Genomic DNA, 21,155 nt, shown 5'->3' with positions numbered 1-21,155 from the left:
ACGCACAATGTCCAGTTCATCTCCACGTGTCCACGTGGCCTGATTACCCTTCCCTCTTACTCTCCATCACCCTGCAGATGTTATTGCTGTGTGTGGGTGTGCATGCCCGTGTATGCACGTATGTTTGTGTGTGTGTGTGTGCGTGCGGCGAGCTGGAGACAGAAGCAGCTATTGTTGTACACACACCCCCCCGCCCACCAAACTGCTGTATACACACGCATGATGGTCGAGAAGTTCCAGCAGGATAACAAGCCCATGAGAAGAAGAAAGAAAGAAAAAATGATTCCGAAGCATCCCCTCCATGGGAAAATCCAAGCCGTTCCATGACACGCGCAATCACATCTCCTTGGATACGGACCGCGTGTGATAAATGACACGCGATGTGCGAGTGGATTTGACTCCGGGGCGCGGACACGCCTGCTTGCCCCAAATTAGACGCTGCTGCCTCGTTTGCCGTCTGGGCTGTGGGGGAGGGGTTTATTTTTCGACGTGCTGAAGTTGCAGCTCGGCTCCGCTCGGATCTACATGGCAGCTTTAAGCCGTTCAAGCCGTCACGGCCTGGTGTGAATCCCTGCAACACGGCTAGTGCGTGTACGCTTCATGTTGCAGGGGGAGGCATGTCATATGGATTGCTCTCTACTGTGAACAAACCTGACCTTTAGGTTTAGCGCGTGTGCAGGTGTGCCGGTGTGCGTGTCCACATATGTGTGACCGCAGGGATCGGTTCTGGACCGGGCACCTTTGACCCGCCCCCAAACCCTCCTCGCGGAGTTCTGGGAGCCTATCAAAGTAGGCCAAAACTCATCCGCATCTTTGCCACGGGAACGCCTTCTAAATAATGCAGCAGTATTCCTGCACCAGACAAAATCTGCTGCATCGGCGCTATTGTGAGCCCTGGGTGTCACTGGCGCTCGTACACACACACACACACACACACACACACACACACACACACATCGAGCCTGCTTCTCCTCCAACTTTTCCTTTTTTTCTGCCTGTTAGTCTTTGCTTGAGTGCCAGATGGAGGGGGAGGGGGAGCGGGGGTGATTCGCAGGGCAAAAAAAAAAGATGAAGAGGAAAGGATGAAGATCAGGATTCTCGATGGCCGTCACATTTTTCGCGTCACGACTGAACCCGCACCTCCACGAATGCCCCTCGGCCCCCATCTCCACTACTGTAGCGTTAACCAACATGTGCAACAGGTTTATCTCCACCTTCCTAACCATCGGTTTCATTTGTCCATTTCTGTCCATCTCTCTGCTGGTCTATACGAAGGGCTAAGGTGGAGAGCCCACACCCACAGAGAGAGAAGGAGAGAGAGAGAGAGAGAGAGAGAGAGAGAGAGAGAGAGAGAGAGAGAGAGAGAGAGAGAGAGAGATGGAGTGAGACGGAGAAACAGAGAGCAATAAATTTCCTCTGAACTTTACAAGGTTCGGGACTGCATGGTGACGGGGCAGAGGAGGAAGGAAGCAGCGGGTGGGGGCGGAGGTGGTTGGGGGGGGGGGGGGGGGTTTGCAGCAGGAGGTGGGGGTTTGTGTGATCTTTGCACATTCCCTTTGAACTTAGCCTCTAAGAGACCCAGCAACCCTAAGCTAAAGGTTCCAAAAACGCCCTCGCCCAAGATTACTCGGAATACTGATGTCGGCGCGCCGCAGAATTCCGCCGGGATGCTTGGGGACATTCCGAGAAAGCAAATTATGGATGGGAGGAGGCAGGAGCGCCGAGTGCTTTGGTTCAGGCATACATATGAATGTGTGTCACAGAGGCAGTGTGTGAACAGTCTGTTTTTCTCCAAGTCTCTGTCATGTTCTGCCTCAATCGCTGCTCCTCGCTACTAGTTCTGAGCCCCAGGGTTGTCAGATAGCGCCCAACTCTGTGTGTGCGGGGGTGGGGGGGTGTGTGTGTGGGTGTGTGTGTGCGCGTTTGCATGCACAAGGTAGCAGGTAGAAAGAAGAAAGTGAGTGCAAATGCTAAGATGTGAGTGCCTGCTGTGTTTGTGTGCATATGTCTATAAGGTGATATTGTGTGTGTGTGTGTGTGTGTGTGTGTGTGTGTGTGTGTGTGTGTGTGTGTGTGTGTGTGTGTGTGTGTGAGAGAGAGAGAGAGAGAGGGGCAAACGGGAGATGGAGAACTCCAGGCATGAACGCGAGGTGCAGTGTGTGTCCGTTAGCTGTGGATCTGGGAATGTGCTGTGTGTGGTGAGTCAACAGCGTGATGCCTGTCACTGCTCCCTGCTTGTATAGACGTCAGGTGAGATGAGTAGTGGCGACCATCTGGGAGTGTGTGGGAAGCCTTGTGCCCCTCCCAGAGCAGCTGCTTCCAGTCTGTCAACCAACAGCCTGGCTCTGCTCCCTCCCTCCCTCTCTCTCTCTCTCTCTCTCTCTCAAACACACACACACGTGGTGGCGTCTGATTGACAAAACACATGCTAAATACAGTGGGTGAAAAAGTTTTTGGGGTGTACTTCTAGCACAAGAGTGGATGTGTTTTAACACCAATATTTTGTATTCAGTAAACGTGGTGGGTAGTCAATGATAAGCACATAGCCTAGCCTAGCCTCAGGGAGAGTTTTCATGTATAATAGTGTGTGTGTGTGTGTGTGTGTGTGTGTGTGTGTGTGTGTGTGTGTGTGTGTGTGTGTGTGTGTGTGTGTGTGTGTGTGTGTGTGTGTGTGTGTGTGTGTGCGTGTGTGTGTGTGTGTGTTTATTTTAAGTGTCTAGGAAGAGGGGATGTTGCCCACAACTACCTTACTTTTTCAAAGCTCTAGCTGCAACGTCAGTCGAGTGGGCATTTTCATTTTATTATATTTCCATATAATATTTTGCAGTTTGAGCGTCGCTGACGGCGTGTATTTTGATTTCACATTTTAATGTAATTACTGCCTCCATCCGTGTCAATACTCTGGTCTCATTTATCAAAGAAACACAGAAAAGGCGCTGCTTAACAGCCGATAAGCATTTTTATTACTTATTTTTTATTATTCACATACTTTAACCTAACGCGTTGTGTCTGACTCCTGGTTGCTTAGTGGTAAATGGTGAGGAAACGTTTTTGTGTGGGTTCCGGGGATTTGAAGTCCCTGTTTTGATATCATGTTTTGAGTCCCGGCGTTAATATCACAACCGATTTTAATAAGGAATGTGTTAAAAGGCGTGGAAACAACGCGTAGAAAACACGCTTCATTCCACAATGAAGGATTCCACTTTTTTATCAACACAGAACAAGTTGCGTATAGCGCCGCCCTGGTGGAATAACGCGTAAAGCACACTGTAGCTTAACTAAATGCGGCACCTCATTATGCCAATAGACTTTTTGAAGACACTATCAATGAAACTATCAAAGCACGGCGGTTTCTAAAGGGCTCAGCAGGGGAGCCGGAGCCCTGATCATGATTCCGTCCCCGCTATTGTCCAGACACTCCCGCGCACCGCACGCGCTGCTTGGCGCTCTGCAGTGTTTGCCGCGCGACTACGAACCCACTTCTCGCGCTCAAAACAAAGCACGCGTTCGCAGACTGCAGCACGCGTTGTGCTAATATCTCCCAACCGCACCATATCTGGTCCGCGAGATGCCCCAGAGCGATAAAATAAAACAATGAACTAATCAGCATTGTCACGGGTAACACCTTACCCCCCCCCCACACACACACACACACACAAACACACACACACCTTTAAGAAATGGCTCGCTCTGTCTTTGAATGCACAGAGCAATTGTCACACCTCAGTTCGCGTGCGAGGGCACAACTGATATTTATTTAATGCTGCTGTATTATTCCGTTTGAATATAACAGCCATGTTGCAGAAAAGCGTCATTCTTGCATTTAGCTATGCACCTGTTAAAGAGCTGCCTCCACTTTCAGCAATACTGTGATAAGTGCACTTTCTGTGCCACTTGGCATTCGCTTTAACGCGCTCTCCTAGCGCCTTCTGGTACGATAGCCTACAGCGGAGCTTTAATGTGGTCACACTTTCGGCCATGCTCATTTCTGTTTCTTTCATCAGGAAAGACGATAGGTACATGAGACCACAGTTAAGCGCGGAAAAAGTCACTCGAGGAGCTGACAACATGCAGTACGTTTTCATTACAAAACACTTTTTAATTAACTCCGAGTCCAATTTACCCTCGTTAATTGCAATATGTGTAAGTGGTTTAATGTTGAGGGGTGGTTTTACCATGTTAATTGGCACTATACGACGGTTAGATGGCCGCACGGAGTGAAATATACAACCAAGGTGTATTTGTTTATGTGGACATGTGAGCGTGCGCGATAAGGCTCATCAATATCTTTAAAATCGCAACTGCTGATACATAAAAGTTCGTCTCTCTCTCTCTCTCTCTCTCTCTCTCTCTCTCTCTCTCTCTCTCTCTCTCTCTCTCAAACACACACCAGCGAAGTTTCACATCAGCGACACATGCGCTTCCTAGTGGTCCGGAAACCCGCTTTAGCCAAACACGCATACCATTCGTACGGTGCTTGCTGAATTATCAAACGTGAGCTTCGGTACCTCATTCGGTACCGGTTAGAATTCTAATACAAATCAAGCACGAGAGGTCTACATATTTTCTTAGGGAGTGCGCGTGAAAATACCGCATAAATACATACCGCAAGAACGCATATCCAAACGGATTTAAAACGTCAGTAATCTGAAGTAATGAACGAACTACTGTGATGTCCAAGTTGGTATCGGGAACATTTGGCGCAGTGCTATTCAAACTGAATTATTGGACAAACGCTTAAAAAATCGTAACATCTGTGTAATGACATCAGACAGCCCTCAACAATAGACAGATGTTTCTGTGCAACCAGGTGAATGAAACATAACATTATCGTGTGACTGGTTTGACGCAGCGAACCCGTGCAAGAACGCGTCGGCTTATATTAGGGTAGTTTTAGACTGCGGAGCGCTGCTGCTCACAAATCAATCGTCTTACCTGATCCCAAAAGACACAGAACGACGTAAAACCTCAGCATCTTCCCTCAGTCTTCTACGCTTGCCACCGCCAGAAGTCCTTAAAACTGCGCGCCCTAAAAGCGCACGCGTCGCCGTTGGGTTAGGGCGACCGCTCTTGATGGGAAATCTCGCCGCTTCAGACTTCCTCTCCAGTAGAGAAAACCACAGGGCAGTTAAAAGTAACAGCTACCGCCGCCGATAACGTCTGTCTCGGTCTTTCTGGTGATCCGAAAGCGTGTGACGCGTCTGTCTTCTGAGTTCAAAACTTTTTTTTTTAATGGTGATTAACGTTTTGTCACAATTTCGCTTGAGGTATTTGAATCGCACGAATTAGCAGCACTTGAGTCCGTCAGTCCGAGTTGGCTCGGTTCATTTCTGTGCGGTCAACAAATCCACGGTGTGTTCTGGAGGGTTTGGTGCCGCTGCCTTCAGGTCCGGGCTCTTGCTCCGTTTCAGCACCACGCTGTGTGACAGCGCCGCTCGCGTCCCCCCGTCGCCTCTGCGCGTTCCTGCTCTCTCGTCTTTATATCACTCTTCCGCTGATTCTCTCCTTACACGCCGGCGGGCGGGCGAGCCGTTCACTGGCCAGTAGTCGCACGGTGTCTGGTGAATCTGGGCAAGTCCGAAAAGGTAGATTAAAAGAGGCGGCGTTTCTCGTCCGGCAACTACAAGCCCACTTTCTCAACGGGAATAATGCGCACTCCACAGACGCCGACACTGGCCTACGCCCCCAGGGACCCGCGATTGGTTAATAAAGAAGAAAGGGGAAGGGGTGAAGAGTGGAGGGGTGTGTGTGTGTGTGTGTGTGTGTGTGTGTGTGTGTGGGGGGGGGGGGGGGGGGGGTTAGTGGGCGGGGAGCCAGAGCAGTAGGGGATGCTTGGTTATGCGAGTTGGGGAACAAATAAACCACCGTGGAAAGTAAACAGATGTGTTATTTCCGAACAAAACTGGTTTTGAAACGGAATTAGAATAAGAAAGGAGGGGAGATGATCAGACTGATGTGTGCTTATCTAATAAGTTTAAGGAAGACAACGCTATCCTTTGTTTCTTTTTTGTCAACTTATTTTCATCGGTTTATTGTAATACGTCATTAGCACCGAATTCTATATCAAAGTTATACTTAATTTGTGTAAATGGTTTATCGGTCAGGCTGTTCCTCATCAACAAATGTAAATGACATGAATCATCGGAGGAGTTTTGCGCTTTGATGTCAGTTTTCTGTCTTTCCATGGTGATTGCAGTCAGCTGGGTGATAGAAGATCAATGGATTCGCCCAGGTGCCAAAGACATCAGTTACGTGTCAGACGGTTAGACTTTCAAGTGCTTTCACATCGAACAGAGCACGATTTGCGCCGTTTAGCACCAGAACGTGTCAAAATGCCTTATCGAGACACGCCGGTCTTCGTAGGGGTCTGGACTGTATCAGTTTTGTCAGGGAGGTTGTTCTTTTTCACTCACATGTGGAAGTTATTACTGAAGGGATTCGAAGTTATTTAGGGAGATGTAGTCCTTGATGAGTTAACGAAGCCCTACGTCTATGTGAAGAAAAACACGAAACGTTTGTTTACCATTTGTCGTCATTGTGGGTAAGCGGTTCGGCGGGGTTCCTGCTTGAAGGAGTTGTGGAGAAGGATAGGTGCAGATGAGAAGATACCGGGAGCACGCGAAAGGGGAGGGTCTCACGCGGTGCAAGATAATCTATAAACATCTGCGGTTTACACCAGCCTCGAGACGCTTACCGGAGTAAACATCGCGTCTTCATTGTGAAGTCACGCGTGCGAGCGAGGCGTGCGAATGAACCACAGATTATACTGTACTTGGATGCAAAAGCTGATGACACCCGCCTTGATTGGATAATCAAAGAAGATTTCTTTAAAAAGAAATCTCACTAAGTCTTTTTAACTCGTAAATAATTAATATAAAAATAAAAGAGGCGTTGGAATGTGGGTTTATTAATAATAAATACAGTTTGATATTTACTAAACTGTTCTTTGGGAGAAGCGCCGACAGTAAAGACGTCGTTTGCATGGTAATTGTAAGAAAAGTTATAAATTAAGCATGAGGCGAAGTTATATGGAAATGCGACTCCCCAGGAAATGAGAATATTTTAACAAAATATTATCTCAGTCCCCATTTGACCCGAGGTCAATTAGAAAAGAAACGTCAACGTCGGCGACTGAGGGGGTTGAAATTAAAATGGGAGCTTTCTCTCCTGCCTAATTTGCAAGGCTGATGCAAAGTTAAAATGAAACAAGTCTGTTGTCTCGAGATTGCATCTTAATTTGACAGGACGCTGAAGAATTGACTAGGATCGGAACCCGACGGCAACCTGAGCTAGGTTACATGAAACGGAAGTGTTCACGCGAGGCGTCCTCATGAGTCAAAGAAATGATGATACAATTTAACGGTTCTTAAATTCAGTCTACATTAGTGTATAATGGCTTACTTCTAAAATGGCACGGCGTGCAATGTATTTCTGTTTATAAAATACGAAATCCATGAAAGGGCATCAGCTTTGATAAATCAAACAGTTTCGGTGCATAATGGATATATTATAACGATTAAATAATGTATAACGATGCATCAAATATATGCCTATCTTAGCACACTTACACTATATAACTGGGAAAGGCATTATATATGAGCTGTTGTTGCTTTCGATGCTACGGATAGAAATACGCCAGGCCTATGTGATCCCCGAAGAGCAGGACAGGATGTGGCCAAGGTTCACCCAGGCAGGCTAGCTCTGCCACTCGACCTGCAACCTTGGCCTGGCGTCGAGCAGGGCACCTGGTCTTTAACGCATCTTAATATACCCAAGACACCCCCCCCACATGCGTTAGACCCCCCCTTCCAAGATGCACAGGAGTTGTACATGCACATTCTTACTGTGCATATAAACTGTAGCTGGATCTGTTGCCCTGCCACAGTTTGCATTGGTCCTCCCAATGGTCAGTTTCTGACCGCAGGGCCAATGTTGGCTGTGTATGTGTGTGGGGCAGAACAACACCGACACTGACACGTGTAACAGCTCCGACACTACTGTGCCTGATACACAATGAACCACCATGCCATTACTGTGACGGCATCGCTGCTGTGTGGAGAATGGTCTCCCACCCAAATAATGTCCAGTCAGCAGTGATGTGATTCTCCGAGCAGATTCAGACCAGTGCAGATCAGGACAGAGTGCAGCTGACTGGATGGATGGACTATGGGTCTATAGCATGTAGTTGTTCACCTTTAAAACGCACAGACTTGCGAGCCTTATGTGAAACCTTATATATGTGAAGTAGTCAAAGTTATAAATGTGTATGTATATATAAAGTGTTCCTCACTTTGTTTGCACAGCTTAGAGATGTCTGTCTGAATTTTTTTTCCAGTTTTCTCTGGAAACTGTGTGCTTCGCGAGTTACTTCACGAGTTACTTCACGAGTTAGTTCCGACCATTTCTATATCTACTGCATACTGCAGCTACTCATCTGGAATCATTGTTAAAAATCAGATTTTTTCCATGAACTACTGTTATTTTCTTAGAGTGTTTATTTGTAGATATCTGCTCAAAATAACAAAATACCTTGAATAATACAAAGAAAATAAGTTCATATTCAGTTGTTAAAACCCTAACATTGACAGTGTACCTTAGGAAGAGTTCAGAAATCAATATCTAGTGGAATAAACCTTATTTTCAGTCAAAGCTCTCGTGCTTCTTGGCATGTTCTCCACTATTGTTCAACACTCTTTATTATATAAGCAGACTGAGATGTGTGTGTTGTCAACAGTCGATGGAACGGACGGGCTACCATTCACAATCGTGGACACTTGAACATCATAATCCAAACCCATAGACATTAATATGGAGTAGTATAGTGCCAGGGAGTGAAGTGTGATTTATCACTCCATAGAACACATTTCTAGTGCCAGAGGCCTGTGGCTTTACACCATCTGATGCTTGGTGCTGAACGTAGTGATCTTGGGCTTGTGTACAGCTGCTCAGCCATGGCAACCCATTTCACGACACTCTAGATGCATCGTTCATCTGCTGATATTGTTTCCAGAGGCGGTTTTGAGCTCTACTGTGAGTGATACAATCGAGGATTTTTACAGGCCATGGGCTTCAGCTCTCAGTGAGTTTTGTGAGGTCTACCGGTTCATGGCTGGTGTGTTGTTGCACGTAAACGCCTCCATTTTGCATTAATATCATTTATAGTTGACTTGGTCAGATAAGCCAAACAGAAATGTCACAGACCGACTCGTGGCAAAGGATGCATACCGTGAACGTGCCATGTTTAAAGTCGCTGAACTCACTCTAGTGCCAGTGTTTGTCTGTGGAGATTAGATGGCTGTGTGAATCTACAGTAGAACTATGATATATCAAAGTACAAGTCTCGCCATCCATAAAAGCAGTATTCCGCTGTAATGAAAGTCCCTGTAGGGGGAGAGAGGAGGGGATGTGTTTGCGTTGGGTTCAGAGGTTCTGCTGCATAACCCGAGGCTTCTTCAGAACTGGCTCCGTATCTGAAATGTGACTGTGCTGATTACTTTCCTCTGTAGATACAGGACATCTCTGTTGGATGTGCTATATTCTTAACCTGAGGTGTATGCAGTTCATTAATTAGTCTCCAGTTTCAGGGAAATTTCAGGTGCCCCTGAGATACAGTGTACATCTATTTGCCAAAGGTTCATGTCTTTGTGGTGGAAAAAGAGAGCAGGCCATCAAAACATTTTTTTCCTGATAGTGATACACCTTGGAGCCATCTAATTTTAAAGTTATGTATTTAAAAACTATGTATTTTTGGGGGTCATTGTTGGGTTTTTTGGACTCTGAACACTTAGAGACATGTCTACTGCTTTTATACAATTTTTTTCAGTGTTTCTTGTTATAAGAATCTAACTGAGAGGTTTTTAACCCAGCAGTTCCTAACCCAGAGGTTCTTAACCCAGCAGGGTCAGTCAGATACCAGTCTGCATTTTCTCCCATGACATATATGATCCATTACAAATGGTTATGATTAGATCAAGTGTTGGCTTCATATTGCATCCACACACAATGTATACGAAGTCATACAATGCACCTCCCACTTATTGCAATTTGCACGAATAAACACTACTTGTCACAACTATCAACAAAAACATGTGCTACTGGGGATCCCTCAGGTATGAAGGAAAAGAGGTTTTAGTGGTTCAGAAAACACACTGATGCATCATCATCCAGATACGTCGGAATCTGTCACTGTTTGATGGTGAAACTCTGTCACTGTTTGGAAATGTCAGGATGAATTATTAATAGAGTTAGTTTTTTAAGAGTCTCGTTCCTTCCACATCTAGTGCAGCAGCCTCGAATCCCAGGAGGTAGAATATCGTCTCGATTGACAGGACCACCGGTGTAGAACTGGCCCACCTTACCTTCGTTAGGGGGAATGGGATTTTATGTCCCGCTAGTGAACCACAGACTCATGGGACCTGATTGAATATTGAGGCAGGATTCAAACACGGCTCCATTTGTGTTCGTTAAATGGCTTTTCTGTGGCCAACCACTTGTTCGTAACACAGCAGGGCCATGTCTGATAGATCAAGCTTGAACCAAGTCTTTTGGGAATCAGCAACCTTATGCAAATAATATGAACATTTAATAAATGAATCTGACATAATGTAGAAAAAGATTTGTCCTCTTCCATTTCCATCACTGCTAGGGAATTTATTCGAGGAACTTGTCATTCTTCATTTTGACTGCTAAAAATTAATCTAGACAACTAACGCTGCTTCCTACAGGGGATTATTTGAGGGATTAGACATCCTGGCGATCATAAAGAGAAGGCAGCACTTTTTGCTGACAGACAAGTGATAGCAGTGACCACCACCATTTACAGATGACTATATTCATTTCAACAGTAGAATCTTCCAGAAACTGGGCGATCTTGCAGAATTCACACTGTCTGCTAGAGACATGAGTTGCCCAGGGACACTGGTGCATTTACTTTGTAGAAAGAGGCAGACAGAATGAACGAATCCTAATGTGAGTGATGACCCTGGCCAGCTGCTTGTGCATCTCTGCCATCACCAGCAGGTCACGGCTGCGATCTCTGCTTGCCCAGAACGCTGTGTACGCCTCTAATCTCACTGCAAGCTTTCCCAGATGGGGCGACAGATTTAGATCATCTGCTCGGACAGGGCGCTGACCTGTTCCCTCAGACCACACGTTTCAGGGAAATGACGATATAATATGTATATTAATAAGAAGACGTGTTCAGGAGTAACAGATTATCATATTATTATTTTTTGGAACATCTGTATAGTCTATAATAAACTTTCCATGTAGTGATAATTCTTGAAAACTTTTTTTTTTAGATACTGTACTGACGTGCATGACAGAAATCACATGAGAGAATTCAAATGTTCAATCACTGACATTCCCACATAAGTCAGACCTGCATCCTTCAAACATTTCGAAACAGTTCGTACATGCACAGAAAATCACGGGTAGCATGTCACAGGTAGGAGTGTGAGCTGCTAGCAGGTCGAACTTCTGAGAAACAACCTCGATTCCACATGCATGTGTCACATTTACTAGCCATATGCTTAAATAAATACATTTCACCCCTCAGTAGCTTATTCAGCGAAAGGAATGGTGGTTATTACATTCTACTGAATTCAGCAAGAAAGCACTCAGCAATATAATTGGTGCTCTTAATCTTACCACAAACCTATAACTCTACTGAAAATGGCCGCAATTTCCCGATAGTTTTAAGAGTTGCCATAACACGTGTTCGTGGGGAAGCTTGTGCTGTTGAGAGTGGTTTACATCAGGCATTATTCTGGATAGCAGTCGGTTGTTTGCTCGAATAATTGAGGTGGCTGCAGGGCAGAACAGCAAGGAAACCACACCTGGGATTTCCTTGGCAAGGTCATGGTCATTTAATTAGCCAGATAAAGTTGGACATAAAAAATTGCAAAGTTTTACCTCAAGGGACATCTGCTGAGGGAACACCCACGCAGATGCAAGTTAAGCATTATATAAAACTCCGCGGCAATGGCGGCATAATTAATTTGGCTGTAATATTAGGCGATTCCATAGTGGGCCTGCTTGCCAGTGGTAAAGTCTAGCTTTTGAGTTTTAATTCTAAATGCTACGTTAATCAGGGGTCTCCTTTAGAAGTTTAGTGACATCCTGGTGAACGGGAATTTCAGCCGCAGAGCAGCTTGTGTTGCTTCTTTTCGGTGCGTAAGCGGACGCTTGCGAAAAGTTCGCGTCCTCGTCTGCTGAGGCGTCTGTCGGGTTAGCAGCTAGCCTTGCATTTTTTGCTTATTCCAGATGTTTTGCAAAGACCTGCAGAGCCATGATATTTTTTGTTTATCCTCTTTCTTTCTTTCTTTCTTTCTTTCTTTCTTTCCTTGCAGGGATTTAGGGGCTTACGCCCCAAGGTGGCGTGACCGAGGTTGGGCAGGCCGACGGAGGCTGCCTCCCCAGTGCCCAGCGCTAGCGTTAGCAGCGGCGGTGGAGCGGGCTGACAGTCACAGGAATGGACCGTGACTGGCTGCTTGTTTTGTGCCACGATCCCTCACCACTCGGGCCCGCTGAAAAAATAAATACTCCAGCTCGCGGGCTATAAATAATGGATGACTTGTCTGCTGTCACTTTACATCTCACATCAAGCTCTGGCTCGGCAATTATTAGGGCCCTTCTCGCGCTCCCTCTCGCGCTGTGTCTCTCTCACACTCACACCTTCGTCTTTGTTCTCTGCAGATTGCCCATGCTCCTCACCCACTCAGATTGGCCGCACGGGAATCACAGATTGTGGCGGCAAAGTAAGACGGCGGTTTTTTTTTTCCCTCTCTTTTTCTTTGTTTCTCTCCATCTTCCGTTCTTTCTCTACTTGTTCTTCCAGAGCGGGTGTGTGTGCTGAGGGTAAGTGCTGTGCTCTGTGTGGCGCTAGCGCTTATGATGGACCGATACCACCCCCCCCCCCCCCCCCACCAACCATCCCCAGCACAGTCCTGGCACGTTCTGTCTGGAGAAACCCGTGCGTTAAACAGTGAGTGAAGCCTGCTGAAATTCTGCCTCAGGGGGCAAGAGAGAGAGAGAGCGGGGGAGTGAAAGTGAGAGGCAGAGTGCGGGCCCACCTTTTCGACCGGCAAGATCATGGATTATTCACATCTGCAGCTGTGGCAGTGAGAAAAATTGATGAAGAACAGCTGGCTGGAGATGGGTGGGGGTGTGGGTGGAGGTCAGGGTGGGGAGGCTTCTAAACCCTCAACGTGTCAGTTTGAACTACCCCAGAGCCTTGCTCTTTGCTCTGTGTTAAAAACAACCAGAGCAACTACAACCGATAGCGAACATGTGCGAGTAACCCGGGCACGCTGACGCCTGCAGGGGAAATTCTGGGGTGGGCAGGGCGGAGGCCGGACAGCCAAGGCCCGCAAGTGTCACTCAGAGGCCCAGGACACTCAGGCTGTACAGGACTTGCAGGATAACCTGGAACTTCATCCATATCCGAGCAGGGCCATGAGCCAGCCTGGGGAGGCAGCACACACTCTAACACATTTAATCACATGCTTGCATACACACACACACACACACACACACACACACACAGAGTTGGAGGTATATGCAGTGTGTGTGCACTTGTCGTCTTTGACGCTGACACAAATGGAGGCATCGGTTCTGCTTAGCTCTGATCGTGCTCTTAGAACGCTTCGCTGGGCTAAAGATGAAGGGAGGAGACAGGAGTCGTGTTGGATGGTGCTACAGGTGCTTCTGAGCAGTCTAGATGAGCAACCTACCTTCCCGGGCTGTCTGCCGCGCCTGGCTCCAGTCTTAGGGCTTGCCATCGGCCATGCATTGATCTGGCTTCAGTCAGATGGAGTGCAAAGGAGAGCAGGAGGAAAGTGATGGAGGCTTGTGTGAGGTGGGGGGGTGCAGGGGGGTGGGTGGGGGGGGGGGGTGGTGCAGGGTGGTGGGGGGTGTTTGGGGGGTGGGTGGGAGGGATGTTTTTTATATCAAGGTCTCGCATTGCCATGGTTAATTTTTCATCAGTCTCCTAAATTAAAAATGTGAGCGGTCATCACTTATTTGTCAAGCTGTCTCTGTGTAAAAGGCAGATGTGACAGGGGGGTTTACATAAGACTCAGACATGCTGCAACCAAGGAACGGAGGGAGAGAAAGACCCTTTGACACACAGAGAGAGAGAGAGAGAATGAGGGTAAGAGAGAGGGAGAGAGACAGAGTGAGAGAGAGAGACAGAGTGAGAGAGAGAGAGAAAGAGAGAGAAAGAAAAGAGAGAGAGAGAGCGAGAGAGAGAGAGAGAGAGAGAGAGAGAGAGAGAGAGAGAGAGAGAGAGAGAGAGAGAGAGAGAGAGAGAACAGTGCTGGTATTAGCCTTCTCAGGGTCCTAGGAAAAGTAATGTTTGGCCCTCACTAACCCCACATGCTCCAGACACCTACATCTTCTACCACAGTAACAGACATATACATCTTCTACCACCAGTACAGACATATACATCTTCTACCACCGGTACAGACATATACATCTTCTACCACAGTAACAGACACATACTTCTTCTACCACAGTAACAGACATCTACATCTTCTACCACAGTAACAGACACATACATCTTCTACCACAGGAAACTAAACTTACATCTCCTGCCACAGTAACAGACACATACATCTTCTTCCACAGTAACAGACACATACATCTTCTTCCACAGTAACAGACACATACATCTTCTGCCACAGTAACAGACATCTACATCTTCTACCACAGTAACAGACACATACATCTTCTACCACCGGTACAGACATCTACATCTTCTACCACAGTAACAGACACATACATCTTCTGCCACAGTAACAGACACATACACCTTCTACCACCGGTACAGACATATACATCTTCTGCCACAGTAACAGACACATACACCTTCTACCACAGGTACAGACACATACATCTTCTGCCACAGTAACAGACACATACATCTTCTACCACAGGAAACTAAACTTACATCTCCTGCCAGAGTAACAGACACGTGTTATTGAACCTTTATGATAATAGCCTGTTTTTGGAGTCTGTTTAGCGAGCTAACAGATGACTAACAGTGCTGCATTTGACATCAGATTCTGACATACAAACAGCCACCATGTAGCACATAAAACCAAGTGCTTCCCAACCCAATGACTCAACAAATTGTGCATACTGAAATAAAAACAACTGCTTCTGTCGTGTGACTCTCAAGATACATGTTTTCTATTTGCATACAGATAATGTTGTTTTAATGTCACCCTGATACATGTCTGTCTGCCATTAGATCTCTATGGATGTTGGGAGGGATGTGGTAGTAGTTGTAGGGGCTTGGTGGGTGTGGGGGAGGCTTACGCAACTCAGATGGGGCTCGTGTAGTATAGGAAGAAAAGAGAGAAAGAGAGTGAGAAAGAAAACCTAAACCTAGGTGGAGTGTGAGGAGAAAATAACTCTTCCTCTCTCTCTCTCTCTCTCTCTCTCTCTCTCTCTCTCTCTAGAGAGAGAGAGGGGGAATCTGTCATACATTGGTTATCATTCAGTGCTGAAAGAATTTCTGGACATCGGCACTAGTATGTTGCTATAAATACACTGTAGCTACCTAAATCTTCACAGTGTATAGGATGGAAATAACATGTTAACTGCTCTAATAAAAATAACTGCAAAAAATAAAAAGAAAACATCTTAAAAAGCAAGAACACGGGAGCCTTTTCCTTCACATCTGAATGGAAAAGAACAGACACCTTCTTGGTGACATGGCAGTAAACTATTAACAACAAAATATGAACAAAAAAAAAAAAAAACCAAGTATTGCACATCTTCCCTTAAACTGGCGATTGTTGATGAGGTCGATTTTAATGTTTTGTTTGTTACACTTTCTCTTTCTTTCACATTAGCGAATGCTCTGGAGGCGTCGTTGGCCGTCTGTTCAGGGGTCAGAAGAGTGACACAAACGCACACGCCTGCCAAGTGCACTCTCCCTAGTGGCACACGCCCACTCTAACAGGTGATGCGACAGTCCTCTGACCGATGGCAGAGTGGGCCGCTCTTGATGGACACACACACACACACACACTTATAAACACTCACAGCTGCCTGTTTCCATGGATGGCTGCTTGGTGATTGAGTTCCTGCGTATGCGTCTGATTGGCAACACCGGCCCCACCACGTGAGTGAGACAGTAGAGACAAGGGCCAAGAAATGGGGCTCTTTCCTGTTTTCATCACCTGTTTCCAAAAGGTCAGGGCGCGTTTTCCATTTTACAACAGCAGTTCCTTATTTCCTCAGTAACGTCAACACACACACCCCCACAAACACTGTCCTCTGGGCTGTGAGGCGCTGAGCCTGTGTCAGAGCTCACAGCTGTCCTGGGGTTCTCCACCAACGCTCTTTGAGGATCCATTTCTTTGTTTAGGAAACATGCCACACACTCTTAGGTTTTCTTTTCTTCAAGGCCTTGCAAATGGCACAGGAAGTGACACAAGCCTTCTAAAAACTAGCCCAGTTAGTTTAGGAGTGATTCTCTTGACAATCTCCCCATCACTTTGAATTTAACCAGACCCGTTTTGCTAAGATGCATCCATGTCGAATGTTGCACATCAGGAGCTGTTGTGGGTTTGGAAGTGAAGGATGCACGTTTGTTCCTCGGCTTTGTCCAGAGGTTGCTTTCATTCCAAAAGCAGGTTGTCATGGGGACGCCTTCCGTCTCTGTTCCTTGACCTCCCGGAGCAACGATCACCTCAGACTCTCACAGGAAGAGGTGCGGCCATTTATGAAAACACTGGCCTATCTTCTCAGAAAGAGAATTCTCTGTAAGTGTGTATCACTCCAAATACACATCTATAAACTCGTCACATACTCTATTTACAGTTTTAAATGTCTTTTAACTGGTACAAACTTAGCCACACTGGAAGTGGCTTTAATTCAGTAAAATCCAATGCTATATATGGTGTGTTTGGTCTAGAGGTTTGCTACATTAAAACTGGCAGCTCAGCCAGTGAGTCAGAAAAGCTCATTAGCGACACATTGGACATAAGGCCCCTAAATGACACCCTTCACTTTACTAATGTACACCTCTGAGATTTTGAACCCACATTAGAAGTTTCGAGAGTTCTACATTTATGACATCTATAACATGTCTATTTAACTTGACAGAGGCTGCGGGGCCAGTAAGTGTGTGGCTATGAGAGTGGGCACAGGGGGAGAGCTTTTTTTTTTTTTTTAAATGACTCTACGGTTATATTATTAGCAAACCGAATATAGCTGTTATTTTTTTGCTGAGTTTCTCTTGTTTCCTTCCAGGATATCCTAGCTATGTCTTGTAACTTAACTCAAACATGCACCCACACACACACACACACACACACACACACACACACACACACACACACACACACACACACACAGAGTCTCTGAACTCCGAATGTTTAAACCAACATGGCTGTTTTGGTTTGCTCTGCAGCTCTCTGCGGTTTGTGATCAGGATAGAGCAGACAGTGGTCTTTGGTTTTGGACTGTGAAGATATGCCCATTTCCCCCTAATCAACCCGAGAACACTCACTCCACCGTGCGGGAAAGCCAGACTTCGAGTTTAGCGGTAAATATTATTATGCCGACGGCAGAGGCGTTTGGATTAGGTGATCGTTCAGTCTCTGTGGAATCAGGATCGCGCGTGCAGAAGCCGCGCGCAGGTGCAGCTGTAGCTCCGCGCTGGAGGCTACGGTCGTTCCGCATAACGTGATGTATTAAAACGTGCGCGCGAATTAAGCGGCTGCCGCGAGCTGACTCCGTAAAAAATACGAACGATCTGCACCGAGAGATCAGCGACTTTGATAAACGATCACATGAAATTGCGCTGACGCGAATAAGTGAACGTTGACCACTAGCTTTGTAGATCTGATTGATGTAAGCACCGGGGCCAGGCCTGCAAAATTAATCATGAAAGACTTGAGTGCATCAAAAATAAGTGGCCCCCGCTTTCCGTTTGACGTGGTATATAACATGAAGCATATGTGCATGGTCACCACATAGCAAGACCCCAGATTAGCAATAGTTCTTTCCTGTCAGAGCACAATATCACATTTCCTCATACAAAAGCAAAGTCTGTTGTGTCGTATCAGGAGTTTGAAAAATTGGCCAGTTTATGATCCGCTGTGGTAAGACCAAAAAAGGCCATTGTTGAAGTCGGAAATGAAAATGAGTGACCTTTGCTGCTGCTGCTGCTGCTGTGTGTGTGTGTGTGTGTGAGTGTGTGTGTGTGTGTGTGTGTGTGTGTGGGTAGGCACACATGTTCGCTCCCATTCCCCAAACCAAACACCCTGATTACTGCATGCCAGCAGTTTGGTCCAGAGGTTTCCTTCTGTCAACAACTCAGCATTCATTAGTGTCCAACCAGCAGAGTGGCGCGGTGGGGGGTTTGTAGTCGGTGGGGGGTGGGGGTGGGGTGCTCAAACAGGAAGGTAGGAGGGACGGAACTGGTGGTGTTCAGTCAAAAAGAAAAATAGAGAGGAACTCAGGGAACGATGTCCCTGGCCACAGCTGAAACCTGTTAACTCTGTCAGCAGCAAGAGCTCCGGACTAACGCTCCAACCTGCTGCGACTCAGATGTTGTGCTCAAACATGGTGTGGACGCTCCAGGAAGGCCGGGGAAAAGCACCGGGCCTCCCGCAGGGCACCGGCACCGAGAGGAACGCCGGATGGAGTCTGGGAGAACCTGGGGGAGGTAATGGAGAGTGGCAGACTCTGGGGTTCTTTAAGCATCCGTTTGCGTAAGTTTAAGTGAGTGTGACATAGGATTATTTCACTCATCAGCCTCTCAGCACAGATGCCACATGGCGTGCATGAGCTGGCATGTGTGTTCGGTGTGTGTGTGTGTGTGTGTGTGTGTGTGTGTGTGTGTGTGTGTGTGTGTGTGTGTGTGTGTGTGTGTGTGTGTGTGTGTGTGTGTGTGTGTGCGTGCGTGTGTCTGCTTTAGCAGTTTGGAGTCTATTGTTGTGTCTGTGTTATTTGATGTTTGAGCAACCAAGCGAAATATTAATGAGCTAAAATAAATACATTAAAAAAACACAACACAGTTATCGGCTTGATTTTGTGTGCATGTCCCTGCTGAATCAATGTGTTGGGATAGACTCATGATCTGAGTTTTATGACACTCCTAAAAGCATATGCATGCTGTAAAGGTGCACAGATATTAATGCATTTGTCTATAAAAAATTTTTCCATCAGTGCAGCTTCTGCACAAGCATAAATGTTTTCATGCATGTGTGTGTTTTACACTGGCAAGATGGCCCCGGAGTGGAATGCTCTCTTGCGCGCTATCACCTTAACGAGTTTACGCCCGATCTCTCCTCTCTCGTTAATCCTGGGCCGGGCTAATGTGGATTTATCTGGACTCCCATGAGGACCCTGATTAAATCGAGCTTGCTAAAGCCCACGCTTCTCTTTCTCTCTCTCTCTCTCTCTCTCTGAGGGGGTATAGAGGAAAAGAGGCCCCTGCATCGAGCAGGGAAGTGGCACTGTCGGTAGCCTGTCTGTCACTAGCGATTAGCGGTCAGATCAAAGGCTTGATGCGATCACAGCCCCACCGAGGACGGCTATTATCAGGTCCTGAGAGAACTCAAGCTCAGTGAAGGTGTGTATGTGCATAGGTGTGTGTGTATGTGTGTGTGTGTGTGTGTGTGTGTAAGGGGTAAGGGGTAGAGGTTGACCCCTACAGTCCCCACGCAGTCTCTGTGTGGGGACCCCCTGATGACAGAGCTTTGCTTATCAAACCTCTTCAGTCTCAGCTAGCTCCTCAATACACACCTTTTCTTTTGGCTAATTGGAAGACAATGCACTGAAGACGGGAGAGCAGTGAGCTTCAAATGTCACCCACGCAGGTTATTAAGGAGACTGTGCTTCCTGTTGGTGCTTGTCTGTGCGATATGCTAATGCTAATTAACGGTATCTTGTCACAGCGAAATGGGTCGTTCACAGTCCGCCAGGTCTGACTGCTTGCATTTCACTTAATGTCTCTCAGGCCTGGAGATTGCCAGTTAACGTTGTTAACCTTTATTTGGACACAAGGGAAGCAGACAGTGGGGGCCTGGAACAATGGTGTTTGATAAAGGCTCACCCATTTTAAAAGACACCCCCTTTTGTCTTTTGAAATTCCAAAATAAAAGAACACAATCAACAACGTTTTGTTTTTAAATCCGTTTTGAATAATGGCTTTACCAACTGGCCCAAGGCTCCACTGTAAAACCATCTGCAGATTCAGTTAGAGATCACCTGGATAAATAAATGACCAATCAGATAAGAAATTAATCAAAAAAGTGGACTTATTATTATGATGATCCTCATCATATTAACTCACCTCATGATGTTTTTGTTTTGCACTTGCTAAAACATACTGTTGTAAGAAACACCTTTTTGAACTTGAGAGGTATTCAACTGTTTGAGAATTGTACATTGTCACTGAACAACTCGCGGACCGTAATACTGCAGTGAAAACCCACATTATCCAATATGAAAGCAAGATGCTCTGACTGTTTCTTTTCTACGTTCTCTTGTGGCTTCCTGTAGACCACTGAGGAAAGTCATCAATGGTGCTGTATTACAGTTTCAATTACATTGATGCCTCATCACTTAAGACTCTAAGGAGCCCATCTAAGGCATGGGTGATAAATGAGAAGTCTGCAACATTAACTGTCCTAGTAAAGTGTCCATCAAAGAGCTTCAGCATGCCGTGGCATAGATTCTATGTGCTTCTAGATATACATAACAGATATTGCCTCAGTGCTCTAATGCTGATGGTAATGGAGTGTACTGTATAACACGTTGAGTCCTAAATCTCTCATAGGTGTTTGGGTTAATGTCTGGTGACTGTGAAGACAATATGACTTGCTCTGACCACTTGCTCTTTGTGGACGGGTGCATTTTCAGTCTGGAGGAGACGGCTCTCGCTAAGATAGAAATGTTTCATCGCATGGAAGCAGTGATCAGTAAGAGTGACTTTGTATTGATTTTCAGTGACCGTTCAGCCACAATTTCTGACAATTTACTGATGGTTTTTTCTTCATAGAGTTTCAGTCCCAGTGATGAGGCCACTTAGGTCTTTTCTCTCTTGCCACCTCAGTTTAAAAGCAAGGTCAACTGGTCCTGTTTAGCATTTTACCCATTTCAGTTCATATTTCATTATATATTTTACA

General features: G+C 46.2%; 1 protein-coding gene across 1 annotated transcript in view; it reads right to left on the bottom strand.

Annotated features, from left to right (window-relative positions):
• kirrel3l (kirre like nephrin family adhesion molecule 3, like) overlaps positions 1-5,682 on the bottom strand; it is a 37,768-nt gene extending 32,086 nt beyond the window's left edge. Inside the window, 1 exon segment of the mRNA XM_076976701.1 lies at positions 4,936-5,682. Coding sequence (XP_076832816.1) covers positions 4,936-4,975 — 40 coding nt within the window. The 5' untranslated portion in view covers positions 4,976-5,682.
• Between the last annotated feature and the right edge of the window lie 15,473 nt (positions 5,683-21,155).

The sequence above is a fragment of the Brachyhypopomus gauderio genome, chromosome 16 (genome assembly GCF_052324685.1).
Source record: "Brachyhypopomus gauderio isolate BG-103 chromosome 16, BGAUD_0.2, whole genome shotgun sequence".
Lineage (NCBI taxonomy): Eukaryota > Metazoa > Chordata > Actinopteri > Gymnotiformes > Hypopomidae > Brachyhypopomus > Brachyhypopomus gauderio.
Note: the sequence above shows the minus strand (reverse complement) of the source record. Positions and strands in the feature narration are given on the sequence as shown.